Consider the following 27,910-nt stretch of genomic DNA (forward strand, 5'->3'; position numbering starts at 1 on the left):
TTGTATGACTGAAACTCAAGCTTCTCCAATGATCCTCAATAGGTGTTCGGTTTTAATTCCATTTAATTTTTTTTTATATAAAAACAACATAACTAGTTTTGTTCTTATTGTGTTGACATCTGTGGCATCATGGATTGCATGGGTGTGGTTACACTGGTATGACGGCTTTGCTGAAAAGGCCAGCATTTACTCCTTCTGCCTTGTTGAGATGTGACAGTGATCATCACTGAATCCAAATCCTAGACCTGCCTATATATCATCATTGTGGATGTACTTTTATCAGATAACCTTTGGCTGCTGAAACCGTGGATGGTGATGTCCCTGTAAATGTGATACACTTTTGTTCTATGAAATTATAGATTTGGAAGGTGTTGGCGAGAGTCAATACCATGTTGCTGCAGTGCATCTTGCAGGTGTACACTGCAGCCAGATGTGCCAGTTATTGAGAGGGTACGTGTATCAGGTGGTGGATGGATACCTACCAATATGGTCAGCATGATGGCTCAGTGGTTAGCACTGCTGCCTCACTGTGCCAGGGTCTGGGGTTCGAATCCAGCCATGGATGACTGACTGCGTGGAGTTTTCACTTTCTCACACATGTCTGTGTGGGCTTCCTACCACAGTGCAAAGGTGGATTGGCCATGTTAAATTGCCCAAATTGTCTAGGGATGTGCGAGCTAAGTGGATCAGCCAATAGGAAGGGTAGGAGGATGGATCAGGGTAGGATGTTTGGACCTCCCAACTTCTTTACTCAATATTCTGACCAATAAAGGATAGCATACCAAACGTTTCCTTCACCATCCTATCTATCTGTGACTCTACTTTCAAGGAGCTATGTACCTGCACTCCAAGGTAATTTTGTTCAACAACACTCCCTAGGACCTTACCATTAAGTGTATAAGTCCTGCTAAGATTTGCTTTCACACCTCACAATGGAGGATAGGTCATGCAGCTACAAATCGTCACACTTAAGATATTACCTGTGGAAGTCTTGTGATTTCCCTATAGCTGAATTAAACACAAAAAATAAAGACAGCCATTTTTCTGTGTGCTAGATTTAACTCCTTCATTGAGGAGTTCGCCCGTTGACTAAGTTTGGTCAGGCTCCTTGGTGCCATGCATCATCAAATACTATCATAATGTAAATGTCCATTTCAACAACAACAAAACAGAAATTCCTAGAAAAACTCAGCAGGTCTGGCAGCATCATGGAGAGAAATCAGAGTTAATGTTTTGGGTCCAGTGACCCATCTTCAGAACCTTTGAAGGCTCAGAGATTGAACTCTCTCGTCCTCGATTCCTGAACCCTGGGAAAAAGACTGAGTGCATCCACGCTATCCATGACTCTCATAATATTATCGACTTTGAAAGATCTCCACCCCCTCAGTCTCCTTCACTCTGAAGAAAAGTGTCTTAGCTTGTCCAACCTCTCCCTATAACTCAGAACCTTCAGTCACGGCAACATCCTTGTAAATTTCTTCTGCACTCTTCCCAGTTTAATAACATCTTCCTATAGCAAGGTGACCAAAACTGAACACAATACTCCAAATATACCAATGTCCTGTACAACTGCAATATAACTTCCCAACTTCCATACTTAATGCCCTGACTAATGAAGGCCAGTGTGCCAAAAGATCGCTTTAGTCCCTGTCTACCTGGGACTTCACTTTCAGAGAACCGTGCACCTAAACTCCAGGGTCTTTCTGTTCCACTACACTCCTTACGGCCCTACCATTCACCATGAAACTCCTATCTTGATTTGACTTGTCAAAATGCCAGATATCATACTTATCTATATTAAATCCAATTGTCATTCCTTAGTCCACTTGCAGAGCTGATCAAGGTCCTGCTGCAATTTCTGACAACCTTCCTCACTGTCCACAATACCTCCGATTTTAGTGTCATCAGTAAACGTACTAATCATGCCTTGTACATTCTCATCAAATCACAGATATAGATAACAAACACTAATGGGCCCAGTACCAACCCCTGAGGCACTCCACTAGTCGTAGGCCTCCAGTCCGACAAGCACTCTCTGCTTCCTACTATCAAACCAATAGTGCAGCCAATTTGCAAGCTCCCCCTGGATTCCATGCAATCTCGCCTTAAAGAGCAGCCAACCATGTGGAGCCTTATCAAAGGCCTTACTGAAAACCATATAGACTATATCTGTCATCTTCCCCTTGTCAATCTTCCTGGTCACTTCATTAAAGAAGTCTAACAAATTTGTGAGGCATGACCTCCCACTCACAAAGCCATACTGCCTACTCCTATTCAAACTCTGACTTTCCAAATGTATGTATATCTTATCCATCAGAATCTTCTCAAGTAACTTACCCAGTACAGATGTTAGACTTACTGGTCTATAGTTCCCAGGTATTTCTTTGCAGCCCTTCTTGAATAATGGCACAGTGTTCACTACCCTCTCATCTTCCAGGACCTCACCAATGGCTAACAATGATGCAAAAATATCAGCTGGAGCACCCACTGTTTCTTCTCTAGCATTATGATTTGGATGCGAGCATAAGAGGTATAGTTAGTAAGTATGCAGATGACACCAAAATTGGAGGTGTAGTGGACAGCGAAGAGGGTTACCTCAGATTACAACAGGATCTGGACTAGATGGGCCAATGGGCTGAGAAGAGGCAGATGGAGTTTAATTCTGATAAATGCAAGGTGCTGCATTTTGGGAAAGCAAATTAGTGTAGGACCTTGACACTTAATGGTAAGGTCCTAGGCAGTGTTGCTCAACAAAGAGACCTTGGAGTGCAGGTTCATAGCTCCTTGAAAGTGGAGGCGCAGGTAGATAGGATAGTGAAGGCGGCATTTGGTATGCTTTCCTTTATTGGTCAGAGTATTGCGTACTGACGTTGAGAGGTCATGTTGCAGTTGTACAGGATATTGATTAAGCCACTATTGGAATATTGCTTGCAATTCTGGTCTCCTTCTTATCGGAAAGATGTTATGAAACTTGAAAGGATGTTGCCAGGGTTGGAGAATTTGAGCTATAGGAAGTGGATGAACAGGCTGGAGCTGTTTTCCCTGGAGCGTCGGAGGTTGAGGGGTGGCCTTATAGAGGTTTACAAAATTATGAGGGGCATGGATAGGGTAAATAGGCAAAGTTTTTTCCTGGGGTCAGGGAGTCCAGGACTAGAGGGCATAGGTTTAGGGTGAGAAGGGAAAGATGTAAAAGAGTCCTAAGGCGCAACGCAGAGGGTGTTACATGTTTGGAATGAGCTGCCGGAGGAAGTGGTGGAGGCTGGTACAATTGCAACATTTAAGAGGCATTTGGATGGGTATATGAATAGGAAGGGTTTGGAGGGATATGGGCCGGTAGATTGGGTTGAGATATCTGGTCGGCATGGACGGGTTGGACCGAAGGGTCTGTTTCCATGCTGCACATCTCTATGACTCTATGTGGTCAGGACCAGGTGATTTATTGACCTTCCTACATTCCAATTCATCCAACATCTGCTCTACTATGATATGGACTATCCCCAAGATATCCCCACTAACTTCCCCAAGTTCCCATGTCTTTCTCCACAGTAAACACATTGTGGAGCGTGGCCATGTCCTGTGCTTCCACACATACATGCCCATTTTAGTCATTGAGGGGCCTTATTCTCTTTCTAGTTATTGGTTTTCCTCTAATATACTTAAATGATCTCTTTGGATTCACCCTAATCTTCTCAGCCAAGGCTGTCTTGTGACCCTTTTTCACCCTCTTGATTTCCTTCTTTAATAAACTCCTGAATGCCCTGTATACCTCAAGGGATTCCCTTGATCCCAGCACCTGTACCTGAGTTATGCTTCTTTTTTTCTGGTCAAAGCCTCAATATCTCTTGTGATCCAGGGCTCCCTCCTTCTGTGAACCTTGTCCTTCACCCTCATAGGAATATATAGACCTTGAACTCTAGCTATCTCACTTTTACCATTCTCCCATTTGCCAGAGGTCCCTTTGCCTGAAAACAAACTACTCTAATCAATCCCTGCAAGCTCCTATCTAATTCCATCAAAATTCGCCTTGCCCCAATTTAGAACTTGAATTTGTGGTCGAGTTTTGTCCTTCTCCATAACTATTTTAAAATTATTAGAACTATGGTCACTGGTTCCACTGCTACCCTATTGTCACCTCAGTCACTTGTCCTGTCCTTATTTCCCAAGAGTAGGTTGAGTTTTGCCTCTACCCGGGTAGCACCACGTATACGCTGCTTGAGGAAACTTACCTGAATGCACTCAACAAATTCCCTCTCATCTGAGCTTTTTACGCTCTGGCAATCCCAGTCTATTTTAGGAAAATTAAAATACCCAACTGTGACAAACTATTGCCCCTAGAAATCTCCCAGTCTGCCTGCATATTTGTTCCTCTAACTCCCATTGATTATTTGGGGACTATAGTATAGCCCCAGTAACATCGCAATCCGCTTTTTATTTCTTATCTCCACCCACAAAGCCTCACTAGGAGATCCTTCAGTTATTTAATCTCTGACTACTATTTGATATTCACTTTAATCAAAAATGCAACTCCCCCTCCCTTCCTTCCTCCACCTGCGTCCCACCTAAAGCACCTATACCCTGGTACATTAAGCTACCAGGCCTGTCCCACCCTTAGCCATGTTTTTGTAATGGCTGTATTATAACAGTCCTACCTACCTATCAATGCCATATAAACTAAATAAACAAAGCACTGTGTTTTCATGTATCACAACTATATTTTCTTTCCAAATATGAAGCACATTTTTTATCAAAATGTTTAACCATGTTGATGACAGTCATATGGAATAACATCGTAATACAAAGGGGCTCCTAATGAAGATCTCATGGATGCCTCAGGTATGAATATATTGTTGCCAGATTCCACTGGAACTTATTCACAAATAATATATCAAACATCAACAGTATAAAGCTAACACTCAAATAGACTGACTGCAATATCTGTTTTACCCATCTGTCTAATTTTAATGGCTTAATATTCCTCCACAATAACAATGTGAGACTGTGATAATGAACATTCCTGGTGTGAAGCATTGCCTGAAGGGAAGTGCATTATTTGATAGCCTGCTGTCACTACTTCTTTAGGACAAGAATGCTATGGCACAAGGCATTTTATCCTGCTGTTTCCAACAACAAATCTTTCTGAAACATTAAAGAATATCACTGCTGTACCTTGACTAACCCTTCATTTTTGTCCCAAAGTTTATTTTGTTGAGAACTGTTAAGTGCCGCTGGATATAAAATTCATCAGAATATCTATCTTTCATACAATTAGGTCCACATATTGCTTTCACAAGTCTGTAATGCAACTTTGTCATTACTCGAAGAAGCTAGATTGAAAACAGGGTACAATTTATCATATCCTGTTGTCTTATATCTAGTTTTGTCAGTATCATTATTTCCAATCATATTCACTGAAGTTACAGCAAAGAGCAGTCACCATGTTTCAGAAAGTTTATTTGTGCTATAGGGAAGACACCTGCCTTTGGAGAAAGCAGAGTAATGAGATAAGTTTTCCAATTGTCACATGGTCCCCAGCAGTATGTGTCCCCACACTGAAAAGTGGGCTGCTATAAATAACCAATTGTTCAACTGCCATAGAAACAGTTTCCATGAAGCTTAAAGCATTATAAATATATTTAACCAAAATAACACCACTACAGAAGCAACATGCATGCAAGCAGAATTAGAATATAATAAAGAAGTAAAGACCGACAGACATGCAAGCCCAAATTTTACTGTAAATATACATCAAAAATGTGCGTCTATGCTCAAAATTAGAAAAAAGACAGCCATGGTGCATTTTTTAAAAAGCAGGAATTCAACTTCCTTATTAAAATTATTTGATTTATCCAAAATTCAGATATTTTTGAACAAACCAGAACAGCTACAGTGTAGAGTGATTTCCAATGTATCAGGCTAAGGGACTACCTGAAAGTTCACAGATTAACTTTTGCCCATTAGGAGGCTGGCATACCCTATATCTCTTAGTATGCCAATCTCCAGGATCCTGACTCAACAGGGGGGGCAGGATCCAGACAAGTCAGCTCCTCCACCCAAACATGCAATGAGATGACTACTGATCTACGACCCACGGTCCTTAGTATCTTTGGTTCACAAAGATCTGTCAGTCTCTGAATCAAAATTAACAATAAACTGATTATCATGCCGCTTGTGACAGAGAGTTCAAAGATCCTACCACTTTGAGTATAAAAGTTCGCTCTAATTTCACTTTACAAATTATGGTCTTTGTGACTGACCAAAGTAAGTTTTTCTGATTTGATCTCTGCAATGTGTCTGCAGACCTTGCCACACTTGTTCATCATACCATGCTTTCTCAATTCTGGCCACTATGGGACTGTACCCCAGCAGTTCCATTTTTAAGTATTGGATCAAAACTAAAGTTCACTTGAAACTGCTTGTCTTCTTGGTCCTGCAAATATGACCTGTGCTGTCCCACAAGGATTAACTTTTAGTTCCACCTATTTCTAATTTACATGCTTCCCTTCGGTAACATAACTTGAAGACATGACAATAGGTTTCACGTGTACACTGGTGACACTTAGCTCTACCTCACCAACACATCCCGCCACTCCTCCAAAGTTGCTAAATTATCAGACTGTTTATCTGACTTCGCATAAAAAATTAGCAGAGATTTCCTCCAAATTAGACCTTGTTTTTAAATGATGCCTTCTTGATCCAGGGTCCCCAGCCAGCAGAATTAATTTAACAAATTACACTTCCATTTATTATTTCAAACCATGGGTCAAATCATCATTTAGTCTTCTCACCTAACTTTGTGTTGTCAGCAAACTTGGAAATATAACATTTTATTCCCTCATTCAAATCATTGACATATATTGTGATTGGCCGGAGACCAAGCACTGAAGCCTGTGCTGCCCCAGTTGTCACCACATTTCACTCTTGAGAAACCCATTTGCTTTTACTCTGTTTCCTGTCTGCCCACCAATGTCAGCATATCATCGGCAATCCCATGCACTTTGATTTAACGCACGAACCTCTCACATGGAACTTATCAACAGCTTTCCGAAAATCCAAAAACACAACATCCACTGGTTTTCCCTCAGTTATTCTACGAGATTATTTTATTAAAAACTTCAGTAAGTTTGTCAAACGTGGTTTCTCTTTCATAAATTCATGTAGACTTTGTGTAACCCTGTGTCCTGTTGTCACATCCTTTCAAAATATACTCTAGCATTTTCTCTACTACTAGTGTTAGGCCAACTGGTCTGTAATTCCCATTTTCTCCATCCATACTTTCTTCAAGACAAGAGCTACATTTGTCCTCCTTCAATTTTCTGGGTTTGCTCCAGACTCTACAGAATTTTTGAAGTGAACAACCAACACATCCACTATTTATTCAGTATGCTTGGATGTTAATGATCAGGCCCTGGGTATTTATCAGTCCCATTATTTTCCCATTATATTTAGTTCAGTCACATTAATTTTTGTGCAACTGTGCTTTTTAGTTGTGTCTACAGACAAAATATTCTCATTGTGTCGTGCATACCCCTTCCTGTACAGTTGTTACAACCCACTGTAGCAGCCTACCATAAATCACACCCAGCTGTTGCTGGAGACATACTAAGTGTGAATGTTTCCAGTAAAGTGGACACAGTGCCCCAATTTACCTGATTTCCAGACCAATGTTGATAGAAAGCACATACCAGGCTTCTGGACTGCGCAAGAATTGTTTATTTCACTCCAAGTAAACAGATATAAACTATTGTCATATGACATTACTCACTAAAACTCTAATTTTCACCCACTTCCATAGACACAAACAAATTGGGAGAATCAACACCACCAATGGTCCCTCGCAAATGAGGATGACTCTCTTTCACTCTCAGGATGAGTCCATAGGTGGCTGTACAGACTGCTACAGCTGCTGCAAGCACTGTTACACTTGGGCATGTGATGGTCACTGAAAGAGGTGGGTAGGGCATCGGTGTGGCAGTGCACTCCTTTTGCTGTTTTCGCCTGGTTTCTATTGTTTCCCAATGGCAAGTCTCGAGGTGCTTGACACTTTCCCGGATGCTACTCTTCTACTTTGGACAATCTTGGGCCAGTGATTCCCAGGGGTCTGTGGGAAAGCTGCAATTCACCAGTGTAGCATTGAAGGTATCACTGCAATGTTTCCTCTGTCCACCGGGGGCACAACTCATTTTCGAAACTGAGAGTAAGGCACCTGCTTGGAGACACTGATGATGGTAATTCGGACAACATGCTCAGGCCATTGTAGCCAATCAAGAATGGTCAGTGCCTCATTACTGGGGATGTTGGCCTGGGCGATTTACTTCAATGTTTGTGTGTCTTTCTTTCTCGCAGATTCACAACATCTTGTTCAGGCAGCATTTGTGGTGCTACTCCAGGGCCTGAAAGTGCCTAATGTAGACAGCGCATATCTCAGAGCTACATTGGAGGGTATGAACCACCACAGCTCTGTAAACCATGAGCTTGGTGTCAGATCTGATGTTGTTGCTCTCAAACACCCTTTTCTTCAGGTGACCAAAGTTTGCGCTTCCACACTGTACGCAATACTGAATTTCTTCATCAATAGTTGCTTTGACCAACAGGAAACTTCTGAGGTACTAGAAGTGCTAAATGCTCTTTAAATGCTCCCCGTAGACCTCGATGATCGGGGGTTTGCTCATTAATGCTGGGCCAGTTTGTTGAGGATCTTCATCTTGCAGATGCTCAGGATGAGTTCCATACTCTCATATGCTTCCCTAATGGTGCTGACGATGATCTGGAGTACATTCTCAGAGATTGCACATACACAAGCGCCATCTTTGTTCTGCAGCTGAATAACACTGGTTGGAGTGCCTTTGGTTATGGCTTGCAGGCAGTGGAGGTTGAATCATTTCTAACAGGCTCCGTAAGTTAGCTCCACTCCAGTGGGGAGCTTGTCAGCTGTGAGGTGAAACATTGCAATGAGTTAGATCAGTGTTGGGGAAATGACACAGTGTGGCTTGACACCAGTCTGAACAGGAAATGGGTCAGAGGTGGAGCCATTTGTCATTACTGCAACTTCCATGTTACCATGGAGCAGTCGAAGGATGTTGGCAACCTTCATGATGCAAGCAAAGCAGAGAAGGACGCTCCATAATGCTTCCCAATTGATGGTATTAAAGAGGTCGGAGAAGGCCATATATAGGCTAAGTTCTTTCCTCTGCATTTCTCCTGTGGCTGTCGCCCATTGAAAATTATGTCTGTTGTGCCCCTCCACGGCTAAAAGCCACACTCATTACTGGGGATGTTGGCCTGCGCGATTTACTTCAATGTTTGTGTGTCTTTCTTCCTCGCAGATTCACAACATCTTGTTCAGACAGCATTGGAGAAGAGTTCCTCAGCCAGAGGGAGGAGACAGTTGAGGAGGATCTTGGCGATGACGTTTCCAGTGGTCGACAGCAGACAAACTCCCCTGTAGTTCCCGCAGTCAGATGTGTTCACTTTGTTGAAAGTACTCACGATTGTAGCATGTCAGGCTCTCCCAGGGTAGACTCCTCCTTCCAGATAAGACAGACAATGGTGTGTAGCTGCAGCAGGAGCTCGTTGCCTTCACACTTCAATGCCTCAGCGCGGATACCGTCTGCTGCAGCAGCTTTGTTGTCCTTAAGCTGGTGGATGGCCTTCTCCATCCATGGGTTAGAAAGGGGTGTTGCTGAACTCATAGCGTGCTGAATGCTTTGGAATGTGTTCAAGAATGCTCAGATCAACAACAGAACCCTGGTTGAGGAGGTCTCTGAAGTGCTCTCTGCAGCGTTTTTTGACAGCTTCTTCATACTTGGCCAGCAGTGGTGTGGGTATTTGGTCCACATGTGGTCTTCACAGCACAGAAGAAATCAAGCATGTCATGGTCGTCAGCCTTTCATTGGTGATTGCTAGATCATTGGTAGAGGCATAAAGCAGGAAAATCAGCTCAGTTACTTTACTTCCCAATGTTGAGATGATCCTCCTTTGGCTTGCCAGACCCCTTGTTGTACAGATGAATTTCTCTGGTTGCTTCCACTGGTTGTAACAGATACAGAATAACTGCTTCAATTTGAAAATGCCTCTGATTTATCAAATCAAATTTCACAGCTACAGCAGCAAGAAAAATAGTTGTTTTTCTTTGGGTCCAAACTGAATTTTTGACTGCTGAAATCAGGGAGCTTCTGGGCTGGGTGAAGATCTGCAAGCTCCTTTGCCCCTCCCTGCTCTTTCAACTGTCATATATTTCGAGTTTCCTTTGTTTAGATTTGGGAATTTCCAGTCTTTACTTTATATCTCAATGAAGATGTCTATCATATTATGGTTACTTTTTCTTAAAGGACCCCTCACAACAAAGGTGAAGCAGTAATTTCCTTCAACAGTACACCTTTCAATCTATTCTAGTAGCTCCTCATGATGCAGTCTCTTTTAGTTTGGCAAGATTAAACACAGACTGGTTGACTGCTTTGCATAACACCTCTGCTCTGTCCATAGGAATAACCACAACCTTCCATTTGTTTGCCATTTTAATAAATACCTTGCTTCCATGCTAACATTCCCATCTTTGAAGGTAGAAGGATGTATTCACGGTTCTTAAAGGCAGAGCACCTTTATGCATACGTTATGAGTGCAGCTGCTTTCACTGAGATGCAATTTTTATCACGCAGGTTTCTGAAGCATGCTGTGAGGGCTTTATAAATTAGAGAATATCTAAACCTACTAGAGTTTTATGGAGAAGTCAGGGGCCTTTTTGGAATGTGTAGGTACTGTTTTAGGATTTTTAAGAGTGGATGTTGATGTGCAAAACAGGTGGATAATACTTGTGAAAATCTCAAGATGGAATCTCATCCATCATCTTTTCATTTTAAATTCTGAAGCAAGTTAGTGTTTGCAAAGTCAAAATCAGCCTGAGCTCTATCAATTATACTTCCACAACCTATCATTATCACAGTGGGGTTGGGGGTAGGGTCTGTAATTTTATAGTTTGACTGAAATTTCTAGGTGTTTATAAAGCAATGTGTTGTCTTTGACGTAGGCTACAAATGTTTGTTTCTCTAAGAGCTAAAGTACTCGAAGAAATTTAAACATATTGGCTGAAAGATTTTTAAAATCAGATTTTTAAACGTTAACATAGAACATTTTTTAAAATGGACACTTACATGTTATTTTGTTTTCTCATTGCTCCTGAGATCTGCCTTTCATGAATTCTGAGTTGATTGGTATAAAAGTGTAAAGATAAAGGCAGGTGGATGATGTAAGTTACCACCAGCATGGCAAAGGGGGAACTGGAATATTTCAGGGGCATTGGTTGGCATGTGTTTGCAATTAGTTGGCAATAGGATAAGGGACCATGAGGATTGGATGGCATGCAGTATACAAGGGGGCACGTGGGAATGAACCAGGATTTGAGGTGACTAGTGTTAGCAAACATAGGGGAACAGGGAGTGTGTTTGGGATGAGGGGTGAGGGCTAGTAGGTCTTATTGTTTTTGTTATAACTATGGCAAAGTAATAACCACTAAGGTTGGCCTTTTAGCCAGGCAACAGCAGCATTTGAATACTCTAGAGGCTGTTTTTAAATTGTTTTTGGGGATGATGAACTCAACATCAGTTAAACCCTGACCTTTGGACCAAAACCTGGCCGTTTGGGCAAATTTTCTCACATGTTGGCTTGTGGAGCTGGAAATTTTTCTCACCTCTTGCACATTAATACCTACACTGTAACACTAATATTATTGAATTCTGTTGGAATAGAGTAATATCATTTTCTAACTGACTACACCACGTTCCATGGGTGCATTCAGAATTGTTGGGCTGTGCTGAAATCATTTTGAAATGCATTTTCAGAGATTTAGCATTGAGGTATAATCCACATAATAGCAGACCAAATCATTCACATTGTATTGTATAAACATTGCCAAGAATATTTATCAAACTGTCTAGGGTGGTGACAACATTTATTTCTGTGATTCTTAATTCAGAACAATAATGACCACGAAGACTCAAGACAGCTGACATCATTTTGGTGTTTGTCTTCTTTACTTATATTCTTTAATTATCAGTTTATTATAATTCCTTACATGATGAGCGAGGTTTTAAAAATGTAATTATATTTTACGTTCTTCATTATTTCAATAGTCTCCTTTGAGTTAAAGGATGGTCAAACCACATGTGGAAACTCATGTGCTGATCTACTGCAATGTAATGTTTATCTGTAATCTGTTTATCTGACTGTAACATTTATCCTTTTAACTATGTGCTATTTCTAACTCATACTATGGATCACAGTAAGGTAATGCAACACTTTTTCTTCTTTATTTCTCTATTTTGTATCGAAGATTTGTTCATAAGATGGCACCATGAGAGGCAACATTGTAAACTTTTCACTATATTCCTGTACTTCTGTACTTGAGTACACATGACAATAAAACCAAATAAAAACCTAATTCATTCATTAAGTTAGTTTGTGGTCTCTTCAATTGCTGGAAAAAATTGCAGAATTCCCTAGTTATGGCTTAACATGAAAGATAATTACATTTTTTATAACTTCGTTGACTTTTACACCAGGTCAGTAAAGGATTAAAAACAGGTCATCTACTCACAGTTATGACATGTTGCCCCAGAATATCCTGTGCCTTCACAATTGCATTTAAAGCTATCCCAGGTTTGTGTGCATCTTCCTCCATGCTCACAGTGATTCGGTAGGCACCTGTCAGAATGGAAGGCAGAAATGTTTCTGTTTCTGATTCAAATGCACAGTTAACTCTAAAAACAGTTCTACACGTTCTATATAGGCACACTTTTGGGAATCAAACTTAATGTTCACTGTTAGCTTATTTCTTTATTTTTGTACTTATTCTATGAAGCTCATTCTAAACTTTTTAAATTTAGTTTCTTTTACTGCTTTGCACCTCAGTTTTGTTTTGCACCTAGGTATATTTATATCTAGGATGGCACCAAGTGTGGTGACATTATAAACTTTTCACTATACCACTGTACTTTTGTACTTGCATACATATGACAATAAAATCTAAATCTAAAACTCAATCAAGATACAAGTTAACATTTCAAGAGCAATTAATCTTTGTTGCAGTTAGAATTGAGATTATCATCAATTTAATGAAGACAAATTGACTATTTAGTAAGATAGAAAATGACAAAGCTGAAATAACATGAGATTTCTGGAACAATAAATATGACACAAATGCTTTGCATATTAATACATTCTATTGACAAGTTAAGTTACAAATAACTTTTTGGAAATTACAGCAGAGAATTATTTTACAGAGTGCTAACATACATTGACACAAAATGCTATCAATCTGCATTAACTCACATAAAAATATTAAACATTGAAATATTGGTGATTACACTAAAATAAAAATTGGACCTATTATTTCCTTCATTCAGCATGTCAAACATCACAAATACAACTCATTCCATAAATAAAATCTCAAAATACATGTTTCACTTTTGTTTTTATTCACCACAATACTGATGCCATTTATACTCATAAGAAATCACAACATCAATATTATGAAATTCTTTCAAAGATATTCAGACACATATTTCTTACTCATTTTCTATCTATTATATATATATATATGTTATAATTCAGACATCTTACAAACGTTCTGTGGCAATTAACTCTCATCTTGACACCGCAATGCCTGTCCACTATAGAAAAGGTGCAAGGCAGGAGTGTGATGAATTACTCCCACTTGCCTAAACACTACTCCAATAACATTCAAGAAGCATGATACCTTGTGAACAAAGCAGTCTGCTTCATTTACATTCACTCCACCTTGTTAAAAATTATATTTTTTCTCCCATATGTACACATGGCAGCAACATGCACTATATCCCGAGTTACATTTCAGCAACCCATCAAAGCTGTTCAAGAGCACTTTAAAATCATGACCTTATTGACATACAACCATAGAAACAGAGAAGATAGGAGCGGAGGAGGCCATTTGCCCCTTTTAGCCTGCTCTGCCATTCATCACATCCATGGTTGATCATCCAACACAGTAGCATAACCCTGCTTTCTCCGCATAACCTTTGATTCCATTCGCTCTAAGTGCTATGGATAGCCACCTCTTGAATACATTCAATATTTTGGCAATAATTATTTCCTGTGGCAATGAATTCCACAGGCTCACCACTCTTTGGGTGAAGAAATGTCTCCTCATCTCCATCTTAAGTGGTTGACCTTGAATCCTCAGACTGTGACTCCTGGTTCTGGACACACCCACCATGAGGAACACCCTCCCTGCATCTAACATGTCCAGTTCTGTTAGAATTTTATAAGTTTCTATGAGATCCCCCCTCATTCGTCCGAACTCCAGTGGCAACAATCCTAACCTAATCAATCTCTCCTCATATGTCAGTCCCACCATCCCTGGAATCAGCCTGGTAGACCTTCGCTGCACTCCCTCAAGGACAAGAGCATCCTTCCTCAGAAAAGGAGACCAAAACTACACACAATATTCTAGGTGTGGCCTTATATCTGCAACAACACATCCCTGCTCCTGTACTTATAACCACTCACAATGAAGGCCAAAATACCATTTGCCTTCCTAACTGCCTGCTGTCTGCATGCTCACCTTCAGTAACTGGTGCACAAGGACACTCAGGTCCTGGGGCACACTCCCCTCTCCCAGTTTATAGCCAGCCATTCAGGTAGTAAACTGCTTAAACATGTTTCTGCTTCCAAACTGAATAACTACACATTTATCCAAATCATATTACATCTGTCATTGAATTGCCCACTCACGCAACCTGTCCAGATCATGCTGAAGGATTTCTGCATCCTCGTCACAGTTCATCCTCCCACCCAACTTGGAATCATCTGCAAACTTTGAGATGTTACATTTTGCTCCCTGATCCAAATCATTAATATATATTGTGAATAGGTAGGGTCTCAGCACCAATCCCCATGGCACGCCACCAGTGAATTGGAAAAAGATCCATCAATTCCTACTCCTTGTTTCTTTTCTGCCAACCAGTTTTTTTTATCCATCTCAATATACTTCCCCGAATCCTATGTGCTTTAATCTTGCACAATAATCTCTTATGAAGGACTTTGTCAAACGCATTCTGAAAGAAGTGCAGCACTTGAACAGTAAATGCCACCACTTGCAAATTCACCTTCATGTTGCACACTGTCCTGGCTTTCATTTTATTCCCCTTATTGTTCCTGGCTGAACATTTTCAAACTTCCTCTTTAACAGCACTGTGGGTGAATTTACATGAACTGCGGAGATATTTGTATCATCAATAGCCACAGGTGAGGTGCCAGAAGACTAGAGGTTGGCTAACATGGCATCACTATTTAAGAAAGGTAGTAAGGAAAAACCAGAGAACTATAGACCGGTGAGCCTGATACTGATGGTGGGCAAGTTATTGGAGGGAATCCTGAGGGACAGGATGTACATGTATTTGAAAAGGCAAAGACTGATTAGGGATAATCCACATGGCTTTGTGCAAGAGAAATCATGTCTCATGAACTTGATTGAGTTTTTTGAAGAAGTAACAAAGAAGATTGATAAGGGCAGAGTGGTGGACGTGATCTATGTAGACTTCAGGAAGGTGTTCAACAAGATTTCCCATGGGAGATTGGTTGGCAAGGTTAGATCTCATGGAATACAAGGAGAACTAGCTAGTAGGATACAGAACTGACTCAAAGGTAGAAGACAGAGAGTGGTGGTGGAGGGTTATTTTTCAGACTGGAGGCCTGTGACCAGTGGAGTGCTACAAAGATCAGTACTGGGTCTACTTCTTTGCATCATTTATATAAATGATTTGGATGTGAACATAGGAGGCATAATTAGTAAATTTGCAGATGACACCAAAATTGGAGAAGTCATGGACATGGAACAAGGTTACCTCAGAGTACAATAGGATCCTGATCAGATGGGCCAATGGGCTGAGAAGTGGCAGCTGGAGTTTAATTTAGATAAAGGTGAGGTACTGCATTTTGGGAAAGCAGATCAGAGCAGGACTTATATACTTAATGGTAAGGTCCTAGAGAGTGTTGCTGAACAAAGAGACTTGGAGTGCAGGTTCATAGTTCCTTGAAAGTGGAATCGCAGGTAGATAGGATAGTGAAGAAGGCGTTTGGTATGCTTTCCTTTATTGGTCAGATATTGAGGAGTTGGGAGGTCATGTTGCGGCTGTACAGGACATTGGTTAGGCCACTGTTGGAATATTGCGTGCAATTCTGGACTCCTTCCAATCAGAAGCATATTGTGAAACCTGTAAGGGTTCAGAAAAGTTATACAAGGATGTTGCCAGGTTTGGAGTATTTGAGATTTAGGGAGAGGCTGAACAGGCTGGGGCTGTTTTCCCTGGAGCGTTGGAGGTTGAGGTTGAGGTGTGAACTTATAGAGGTTTATAAAATCATGAGGGGCATGGATAGGATAAATGGACAAATTTCCCCTGGAGTGAGGGAGTCCAGAACTAGAGGGCATAGGTTTAGGGTGAGTGGGGCAAGATATAAAAGTGACCTAAGGGGCAACTTTTTCACACAAAGGGTGGTACGTGTACGGAATGAGGTGCCAGAAAAAGTGTTGGAGGCTGGTACAATTGCAACATTTAACAGGCATCTGGATGGGTATATGAATAGGAAGGGTTTAGAGGGTTTTCGGCCAAGTGCTGGAAAATGGGTCTAGATTAGACTACGATATCTGGCTGGCATGGACGAATTGGACTGAAGGGTCTCTTTCTGTACTGTACATCTCTATGACTCTATAACTCTAACTGCAGTGGTTCAAGTAAATGGCTCTCAACATTGTCTTTAAGAGATGAGTAATAAATGCTGACTTTGACAGTGTTATTCACATCTCTCAAATGAAAGAAAAGAAGATTTTGTAGATGTGTTTCTAATTATGAAGATATTTGGTAAATTTAATTGGAAAGACAATTTCCTCCATTTGAAAATTCACTGCAAAATTCTAAATAGTCACAATGAGTGAGGAGAGGGATTAGGATACATTTGTGCTCCATAGAATTGACTGAGATGGAGACATCTGTAGTTCTCCAGGGACAACTGGACAATTCTGTGATGTTGCAATCGGCAAGGCATCCAGGAACAGTTTGCATATGTACACTCAACTCTTGCTGTGTCAGCTGGTGAATGCATGGCTTCCCCCACCATTGATTTCATTATTGTGCACTCATTAGCTACTGAACTCTGTCTATACAAGTGCTAATACTGCTTGTTCAGCTGTGATTTCCATTGTGCCAGCTGTTTCACCTCAGCCTTCAATTCGAGGAACTGTCCTGTCTACTGATGACTGGCTCCCTCCAATGCCTTGAGACATCACTATGTCCCTCCTGAACTCTTTTCACCCATCCAGCATTGTAGACATGCTCCTCCCTCTTCTCCCCTTTAGAAAGGTCTTTTCCTCAGCATTTTACTCATTGAACACTCTCTGGACAAGAGATACATCCTACCAGGTCAAATATCTCATCTTTTGACACTTTGATATCTGAAATATTATTATAGCATGCACATTATTAACTGAAACCATTCAAAGCATTGTCTCACTCTTGCTAGGTATTTGCAATCTGATACCTGAGCTATCACTGGCTTTGAGTAAAAAATGAGGTCTGCAGATGCTGGAGATCACAGCTGAAAATGTGTTGCTGGTCAAAGCACAGCAGGCCAGGCAGCATCTCAGGAATAGGGAATTCGACGTTTCGAGCATAAGCCCTTCATCAGTAATGAGAGAGAGTAGACAACACTGGCAGTACATGAATGGGAAGGGCACCCTCTGCGGTCAACAAACAAGGTTCAGCTATTGGGTAAGTACTTGAATCTGGTAAAGACAGCAGACTATCAGGCGAGATTGGGACTTTTAATCTTAAATTTGGAGTATCCCAAAGAGACAACTGAACCTAAATCAGCTGGGTGAATATCACCTATATTTTAACTTGCCAGAGTTCTGAAATATTTCTCTACTTTGTTACATTGCAAGGCACTTTTTTATGATGTACATTTGATGATAATTAAATTTGAATGATACAAAATGATGACAAAATAAGTCTCCTTTTGTGATGTGACAAAAATAAGTTTCTCATTGAATATTTTCATATGTCACAGGAAAAACAGAAACTTTAAGAAAAACATATTTTAGATATGACAATTTGAAAGCCACCAAAACAATTGCTCTGAAATATCACAGTGTGGGGTACCCTATAACATGCAACATTACTGTGTTTAATGATTTGAAACCCATCGAATTCAGTCACTTGTTTTAATGCTGAATGTTTAAATTATTGCAGATCATCTCTATATCAGATACTGAATTTCCCTTTGACTTCTAATGTCTGTGATGAAATCCCGGAATACGTTGCAGTGTTTGTATAATTTCTCTCGGACATCACATTTGAACTTGCAGTGTTTTATTTTTGGAATTTTATTACAGTTATGATCAATCACTTAACATACTCATAAATGGCTGCTATTGTACGTTTAACAATTGGAAAGATTTTGCCACAAATAAAGAAAATTCCATCCTTTTCTCCCCAACAACATCTGTTATTGATATCCAAACCCAGTGAAGAGACACTCCTATCTTTACTTAAAAATCTCTTCGTGAACTGACAGCTTTGCAAATATTTTCCTTCAATGACTACTGCACATTCAACAGTTGTGATTCTCCTTATGACAGTCTCTCCCTGAGACATAACCATCCAGGCTAAATCGTGGCTGAATCTTATGGCTTGTTGGCTAAGTGCAAATGCATCTTGTTTGTCAGAGTGAGTTCTAACAGGTGGTTGTGGAGGTTTATTCCCTGCATTTTACCAAACTTGCCACATTAATCGACCATTTCAACCCATTTGGTATAATGTTCGATTTCCACCCCATTTTGCCATGCGCTATCCTCGGAGCAACTGCCCACTCAATGGACATCTCAAAATTGACTCGCATCTCGATGCCCATGCCATCTTTAAAAGGCCATCGTACAACCAGACAAATGCTGTTAGTCCAGAGCTGCCTTGTATGATTCCTGACATTTGAGCCAGGCATGGCAGACAGGGAAAATAGGCACTCCACTTTGTGGGCATACTCCTAGAGCTCCTGTTGCACGGGATAATGCAACTGCGGGATCTCCTCTTCCCCAGGATCTAATAGTGGAGGAACGACACCAGACCATTCCAGTCTGGGTCAGAGCAGTATCCGACATCTGGAGGAATGCCCAGCATTGTAGGAACAAGATCAATACCCTTCTTTTCTCTGTCTGTGTTGGTCCACCATGTCCTCTCCAATAACTCAACATTCCCTAGCAACAGTATTCCAATGATAATTGCCAATGCAACCTTGAGGTGTAAAAAGGAGGCAGTCACACCTGCTAGATTAAATGATTCAAATTCAGTCAGTGATGAAGAACAGGGTGTGACTGTAAGTGAGGCAGGTAGGGGGATTCTGAGTTCAGGAGCGCAGGAGCCTCAGCCCTTGACCTTGTCCAACAGGTATGAGATTCTTACTCCCTGTATGGATGAGAAAAAGGGCTGTGGACAGGATGAGCCAGCTGACCACGGCACCATGGTGCAGAAGGGCATTCAAGAGTGGGGAGCAAAAAGACAAGTAGTTGTTACAGGGGATTCTATAATTAGGGGGACAGATAGTATCCTTTGCAAGCCGGATCAGGAGTCCCGCATGGTGTTGTTGCCTGCCTGGTGCCAGGGTGCAGGACATTTCCGAATGGCTTGAAAGGATACTGGAGCAGGAGGGAGAGGATTCAGTTGTTGTGGTCCACGTTGGCACAAACAACATAGGCAAGGCTAGGAAGGAGGACCTGTTTGGGGAGTGTCAAGCACTAGGAAGGAATTTGAAGAACAGGTCCTCGAGGGTCATAATCTCTGGATTACTGCCTGAACCATATGCTAATTGGCAAAGGGGTAAGAAACTTAGGGCAGTAAACATGTGGCCAAGAGATTGGTGTGGGAAAGTGGGTTTCCATTTCATGGGACATTGGCATCAGTTTTGGGACTGGGGCGATCTGTACTGATGGGACAGTCTCCACTTGAACCAATCTAGAACTAGTGTTCAAGTAGAAAGATTAGCATGTGTGCAGGGTTTAAGTTTGAGGCAGACTAGGCATAAAGCAAAAAGGAAGGATAACTTAGGTAGAGGTGATGGAAATCATGAGGATAAGAAAATTAGCATTAAGGTGCTTTACCTGAATATTCGAAGCATTCAAAACAAAGTAGATGAATTAACAGCACAAATCATTGTAAATGATTATGATGTGGTAGGCATCACAAAGACGTGGGTGCAGGGGGTTCAGGATGGCAGTTAAACATCCAAGGATTTAGAACTTATTGAAAAGACAGGGAGGTGGGCACAGGGGGTGGGGTTGTCCTGTTAGTTAAGAATGAAATTAAATCTATGGCATTAAATGATATAGGGTCAGATGATGTGGAGTCTGTGTGGGTGGAGTTGAGGAATCACAAAGGCAAAAAAAACATAATTGGAGTTAGGTACAGACCTCCCAGCAGTAGTCAGGACCAGGGGCGCAAGATGTACCAGGAAATAGATAGGGCATGTCAGAAAGGCAAGGTCATGGTGATCATGGGGGATTCAATATGCAAATGGACTGGGTGAATAATGTTGCTGATGGATCCAAAGAAAGGGAATTCATGGAATGCTTGCAGGATGGCTTTTTGGAACAGCTTGTGTTGGGGCCCACAAGGGAGCAAGATTTGTTGGACTTAGTGCTCTGTAACGAGTCAGACTTAAAGTCAGGGAACACTTAGGAGGCAGCGATCATTACATGGTAGAGTTCAGTCTGCAGTTCGAAATAGAGAAAACAAAACCGGATGTAATTGTGTTACACTTCAATAAAGGTAATTACAGGGCATGAGAGGGGAACTAACGAAAATCGACTGGAAGCAGAGACTAGTAGGAAAGACAGTAGAGCAACAATGGCAGGAGTTTCTGGGTGTAATTGAGGACACAGTGGATAGGTTCTTCCCAAAGAAAAGAAAAATTACCTGGGGAGAATTAGACAACCATGACTGACGAAGGAACTCAGGAAATGTATCACAGAAAATGAGAGCCTATAAAGTGGCCAAGAGCACTGAGAAATCAGAAGATTGGGAAGACTACAAAAACAAACAGAGGTGAACAAAGAGAGAAAAAAGGAAGGAGCAGGATCAAATATGAAGGTAAGCTAGGCAGCAATATTAGAAATGAGAGCAAATGTTTCTTTCAATACATAAGAAACAGATGAGAGGCAAAAGTAGAGTTAGGGCTGTTCCAAATTGATGCAGGAAGGCTACTGATGGGAGATAAGGAAATAGCTGAAGAACTTAATAAGTACTTTGTGTCAGCCTTCACAGTGGAAGACATGAGTAATATGCAAACAATTAAGGAGAGTCAAGGGGCAGAGTTGAATATGGTGGCCATTACAAAGGAGAAAGTACTTGATAAGCTAAAAGGTCTAAAAATTGATAAATATCCTGGCCCAGATGGGCTACATCCTAGAATTCTGAGGGAGGTGGCTGAAGAAATAGCGGAGGCGTTAGTTGTAATCTTTCAAAAATCACTGGAGTCAGGGAAAGTCCCAGATAATTGGAAAATCGTTGTAACAGCCTTGTTCAAGAAAGAATCAAGACAAAAAATGGAAAATTATAGGCTGATTAGCCTAACCTTGGTAATAGGTAAAATTCTAGAATCCATCATTAAGGATGAGATTTCATAAATTCTTAGAAGTACAGGGTCAAATTAGAACAAGTCAGCATGGATTTAGTAAGAGGAGGTCATGCCTGACATACCAGTTAGAATTCTTTGAAGAGGTAACAAGTGGGTTAGAGCAGGGAAACTCAGTGGATTTTATCTACCAAGACTTCCAAAAGGCCTTTGATAAGGTGCCTCACGGGAGGCTGCTGAGGGCCTATGGTGTTCAAGGTGAGCTATTGGCATGGATTGAGGATTGTCTGTCTGACAGAAGGCAGAGAGTTGGGATAAAAGGTTCTGTTTTGGAATGGCAGCTAGTGAGGGCCACAGCTGTTCACTTCATATAAAAATGTTCTGGATGAAGAGACTGTGGGCATTCTGGCAAAGTTCACCAATGATACGAACTTAGGCGGACAGGCAGGTAGATCTGAGGAGGTGGGGAGGCTACAGAGAGATTTAGATGGTTTAGGATAATGGTCCAGGAAATGGCTGATGAAATTCAATGTTGGCAAATGCGAGGTCTTGCACTTGGAAAATGGAACACAAGCTTGGGCTATTTTATAAACGGTGAGAAAATTCATAAAGCCAAAGTACAAAGGGATCTAGGAGTGCTAGTACAGGATTCTCTAAAGCAGAGGTAGGGAAACTTTTCATGTTGGAAGGCCGCATTATGTTAGTTGTATTCTAATAAGGCCGCATCCAAGAAACTTCAATTATATATTCTTCAGAATTCACATTTTTTTAATTGTGGCAGTCAGTCTGTGAGGATTATTTCCTTTTACTCTCTGGTATTTGAAATACATTCATTTTAAGATTAAAATAAAAAGTAATAAAGGACAGAAAAAAACATGTTAATAAAAAATAAAAGATGTGTTCTGCAAAATTTGGATTCATTCAAAAGGCCACACACAATGGCCTAGAAGGTCACAAGTTCCCCACCCCTGCTCTAAAGGTTGACTTGCAGTTTGAGTCCGTGGGTAAAAAAGCAAATGTAATGTTGTCATTTATCTCAAGAGGGTTGGAATATAAAAGCAGTGATGTGGTTCTGAGACTTTATAAAGCCCTAGTTTGGCTTCTTTTAGAATATTGTGCCCAGTTTTGGGCCCCACACCTCAGGAAGGACATACTGGCATTGCAGCATGTCCAGTGGAGATTCACACAAATGATCCCTGAAATGGTAGACCTAACATACGACAAACAGCTGAGGATCCTGGGATTGTATTCATCAGTGTTTAGAAGGTTGAGGGGAGATCTAATAGAAACTTACAAGATAATACATGGCTTAAAAAGGGTGGATGCTGGGAAATTGTTTCCGTGAGGCGGGGCTACTAGAACAGCCTTAGAATTAGAGGAGGTCAATTTAAAGGGGAAATGAGGAGACATTTCATCAGCCAGAGAGTGGTAGGCCTGTGGAATTCACTGCCACGAGGTGCAGTGAAAGCCGGGACGTTAAATGTCTTCAAGGCAGAAATTGATAAATGCTTAATCTCGCAAGGAATTATGGGAAATGGGGAGAGTGCAGGTAAGTGGCATTGAAATGCTCATCAGCCATGATTGAATGACGGAGTGGACTTGATGGGCCGAATGGTCTTACTTCCATTCCTATTTCTTATGGTCTTAACAGCCTGTCAGCTTATTCGAGATGCTCCATATGAGTTCATTTGTCTAATATCAATATCGGTGGACATGCAGAGGCATGTGGCTGGGATCCATGGAGTCGTGCCCAAGATGTTGGTGGCTGATGCCCAACATGGAAGTTTTTTGGAGCAAACAGCACATTAAAATACCAAGAAGCAGTTTTTGGTTTCCATGTTGAGTTTCCTGACAACTAGTTTTTCATGGTGAGATTGTGAAGATGGCAACCTGTGCCAAGCTGAGCTGAGCTGTTAACAAGGCATTTCACGTGCAAAATTGAGTGTCAATTGGGAACTCGCCACTGCTGACCAATGACCTTGCCATACCACTGGAGAAAAGAATACATGGTGTGGCTAGATGATCTCAACATCAAGATGGGCCTCATCAAACATCACACCAAATTCTGGCACACATCACAAATGATTACATATCTCATACTGTATTATTTTGGATGAAATGTATTCCTTGAGATGCAATCTGAGTACTTCATTTTCCAAGTTTAGAATGTCTCTAAGTCATTTTAACATTCATGTTTATTTTGGAAAGAGCATTCAAGTGGACACTTCACAGATGACAGATGGGTGCATAATAAAAGCATTTCCATTTTTTAATAAATTGTAAACAAGTGCTTGACATTTGAAACAATGAAGTAGTGAATTTGGATTAAATTTAAACATCTGATGTATTTGTACTTAGCAAGAATTTAAATGTAAAGCAATATAAAACACTTCAGGAACTGCATTTTTTTAAAATCTTGAATTTAGTGGCATTTTGATACAAACTTTCCTGTATTCACAAGTAATTCTGCAATTCATGTCTGACTTTTTTTTGTTCCATTACAATTTATTTATAATGAAGAAAAATCAAAAGTAAAGTATGTTGCGTGCTATGTACTGAATTTATTTGAATGCCATAAGGAACATTTCAGGAGAATCTATTGATGACTGGAAAACAAATGGCACAACAGTCCAGCTGCATAAATGCAAGCCTGAGTGCTACTTCAATGATAATCTCTCCTATAATATTTATTCATGATTAAATTATATTTTCTGAATGCATCCAGCAACATTTGCTTCTTAATACCACCTTATGTGGCCCTAACCACAGAAGCACAGCCGTGATTGTGTAAAGTACCATTGGTGTCTTATTTACTATGCTGGATGTTTTGCATGAGATGCTTGCAATATAGTATTCTCAGTGACAAGTAATGATAGATGATTCAACTTTAGCTGCAATGCTAGCATTCTCTAAATGAATTTATGCTCCTCAAAGTAAGCTGAACTAAATTGGAAAGTAACTAGGATATCTATCTCTTTCAGGGACTGTGGGAGAGCAGCACATACAATTGTCTTTTGCATTAATTAAAGATGGCGTGGTGAATTACTGTTTTTTTTGTTGCATTCAGTTTGTGCTACGAGCCAGCATTTGGTGAAAATAGCATTTAAAGAACAGAGTTCTACATTTGACTGTTTCAAACTCAGTTATATTCAATTCTGCTCAGCAACAGGATTAGCCTGTGTTACAAAGTTCTTAAGTCACTCGTAGTAGTTTAGGAATCACTGAAAAGCAGTTGGAAGTTCACAATTACTTGCAGAAATAGACAGAGACAGGAAATATAGGTGTGTCTCTGTCTCTCTGAGAGACAATGAGAGAATCAGACCCCATGGCACACAGGTCTGCAGTTAGCTGCGTTGCAAAAGACAACTGAATACATGGGATGTGTTTGATTGAGGCTCAAGAAGTCCTGGAGCAGTTGAAAAACAGTCCAATAAGAGCTTATGTAGTTCCTAGGAGCTGCGAAGGGCTTGATGGAATCCAATGCACAATTGACAGGTTGGGGCAGCATAGAACAAGATCTTTGTCTGATATAATTAGCAAAACTTGAGCTCAGGAAACATCCTGCAGCAGCACTGCTGAAAGCCATTGGTGAAGACCTGGAGTTATGCCTGTAACTGAGTGCTGGAATGCAGTTTTTGGAGTGTAAACCCAGGAAGGGAGAGTATTTCACAAGAATAGGTAAGTCGTTGAGGCACATTATGATGGAGCAACATATGAGATGGAGTTTCTTGTCGAGATTGTCATAACAGAAGCATCTAATTAATAAGATTTAATGAGATTTGGACTAACAGAGGAATGCAACAACACAAACTGGCTGTCGGGGTGAAGATTTGCATTGGCACAGTCACCACTACCAGAAGGAGGACTTCAGCAAGACATTCTCTGAGGACAAGTAGTCACCTGCACTGAAGAGCAGGTGGTTATGGGCCTGGTGTCAAGGAGTGCGTAAAGTTCAAACACGATGTCACTATAGTGTTTCCTTCCTTCATTCCCTCACCAAGAAAAATGGAGGGGTAGAGAGACCTGCCATTGCAAAATTTGTTGGTAGCAAAGTAAGTAGCAAGGCATTGGCTCAAGAGTCTTTGGAGAGCAGTGGCTCAGCAAAAAGTACAGAGAAGCTCAGGGTAAAGTCCTTTTAACAGTCCTTTTTAGTTAAGATGGCAGTTAGAGCAGTTGCATGTTCCTCTTGCAGGATGTGGGGGCTCAGTGAGACTTCCATTATCCCTGATAACTATACCCTGTGGGAATTGCACCCAGCTGCAGCTCCTGGGAGACCGTGTTAGGGAGCTGCAGCTGGAGCTACATGCACTCAGGATCATCCGAGGTGCTAAGCACTTCATAGATAACAATTTGAGTGAGGTGGCCACCCCTAAGGTGAAGGCTGGGAAAAGGCAGAGAGTCCAGGAATTGCCTGTGGTCATTCCCCTCATAAACAAGTATACCATTTTGGATACTGTTGGGGGATGACTGTTCGGGGAAAGCAGCAGTAGCCAGGCTGGTGGCAATATGACTGTCTCTGGGGTACAGATGGAAAGGGTAAAGGTAAACAGAACCTTAGTGATAGGAAACTTGATAGTTAGGGGGACAGATAGGAGATTCTGTGGCCACAAAAGAGAATCCAGGATGGTGTGTTGCCCCCCCCCTGGTGCTAGGGTCCAGGATGTCTCAGAATGGCTGCAGAACATTAGAATAGAATAGAATCCCTACAGTGTAGAAACAGGTCCTTCAGCCCAACTAGTCCACACTGACCCTCCAAAAGAGTAGCCCATCCTGACCCAATTCCTTCCTCTTTTTTACTCCTGAATAATGCATCTAAACTACACATCCCTGAATACTATGGGCAATTTACCATGGCCAATTCACCTAACCTGCACATGTTTGGATTTTGGGAGGAAACTAGAGCACCCAGAGGTGCAGACATGGGGAGAAAGTACAAACTCCACACAGAGAGATAATCACTCAAGGACGGAATCGAACGCAGGTCCATGGTACCGTTAGGCAGCAGTGCTAACCACTGAGCAACCATGCTGCCCTCACTTTCTCAAGGGGGTGGATGCGCAGCCTGAGGTAATTGTGCTCATTGGCACAAATGACGGGGTAGAAGTAGGGATGAGGTCCTGTACAGTGATTATAGAGAACTGGGAAAAAACTTAAAAATCAAGACTTCATTGGTGATAATTTCCAGATTACTTCCAATTCTACAAGCTAGTGAGGGTAAGAACAAGAGGTTATGACAGATGAATGCATGGCTAAAGATTTGGTGCAGAGGGAAGGAATTCAGATTTTTAGATTATTGGGATCTTTTCTGGATTGCAGCTGAACTGGAAGAGGACCAATATCTTGGTTTGCTGGTGCTGCAAGGGAGAGTTTAAACTGGAACGGCAGGAGGATGGGATCCTTAACAGCAGGGAGGCAAGTGCGAGACTTGAAGGAGATACAGTAATCAGAAATAGTAAGCTGAAGAGTTATGTCAGGCTGGAAGACGACAGGGAACAAGGAATGCCTATTGGATTAAATTACATCTATTTCAATGCAAAAAGGCTGACAGGTAAGGCCAATGAACTCAGGGCATGGATAGGTAGGTGGGACTGGGATATTATAGCCATTACAGAAACATGGCGAAGGGAGGGACAAGATAGGCAGCTTAATGTACCAGGGTACAGATGTTTTAGGTGAGACAAGGTATGGAAGGAGGGGAAGGGGAGTTGCATTTTTAATTAAAGTGAGTATCACAGCAGTAATCAGATGAAATATCTGAAGGATTATCCAGTGAGTCTTTGTAGGTAGAACTAAGAAAGAAGTTAGGGGAAGTGAGTGGTAATATCTTGGGGACAGTCCATAACACAGTAGAGGAGCTGTTGGATGTCTTAGAATGTAAAGAGGTTGATAAACCTCCTGGTCCTGACCACATACATCCAAGAAGATTGAAAGGCGCTAGATAAATAATTGTGGGGGCCCTGGCTGATATTTTTGCATCATTATTAGCCATTGGTGAGGTCCTGGAAGACTAGAGGGTAGTGAACATTGTGCTATTATTCATGAAGGGTAGCAAAGAAAAACCTGGGAACCATAGACCAGTAAGTCTAACATCTGTGCTGGGTAAGTTACTTGAGAAGCGTCTGAGGGATAAGATATATAAACATTTGGAAATTCAGGTTTTGATTAGGAGTAGTCAGCATGGCTTTGTGAGTGGGAGATCATGCCTCACAAATTTTGTAGAGTTCTTTGATGAAGTGATCAGCAAGGTTGACAAGGGCAGAAT

At 41.2% G+C, this 27,910-nt stretch overlaps 1 protein-coding gene across 1 annotated transcript in view; it reads right to left on the reverse strand.

Annotated features, from left to right (window-relative positions):
• The window catches only part of LOC132816073 (contactin-associated protein-like 2), a 1,374,393-nt gene that overhangs the window by 904,051 nt on the left and 442,432 nt on the right, over nt 1–27,910 (reverse strand). The window contains exon 11 of the mRNA XM_060825502.1: nt 12,590–12,696. Within this exon, the coding sequence (XP_060681485.1) occupies nt 12,590–12,696 (107 nt within the window). The remainder of the gene's footprint in view (nt 1–12,589; nt 12,697–27,910) is intronic.

This window comes from Hemiscyllium ocellatum, chromosome 5, assembly GCF_020745735.1.
Source record: "Hemiscyllium ocellatum isolate sHemOce1 chromosome 5, sHemOce1.pat.X.cur, whole genome shotgun sequence".
NCBI lineage: Eukaryota > Metazoa > Chordata > Chondrichthyes > Orectolobiformes > Hemiscylliidae > Hemiscyllium > Hemiscyllium ocellatum.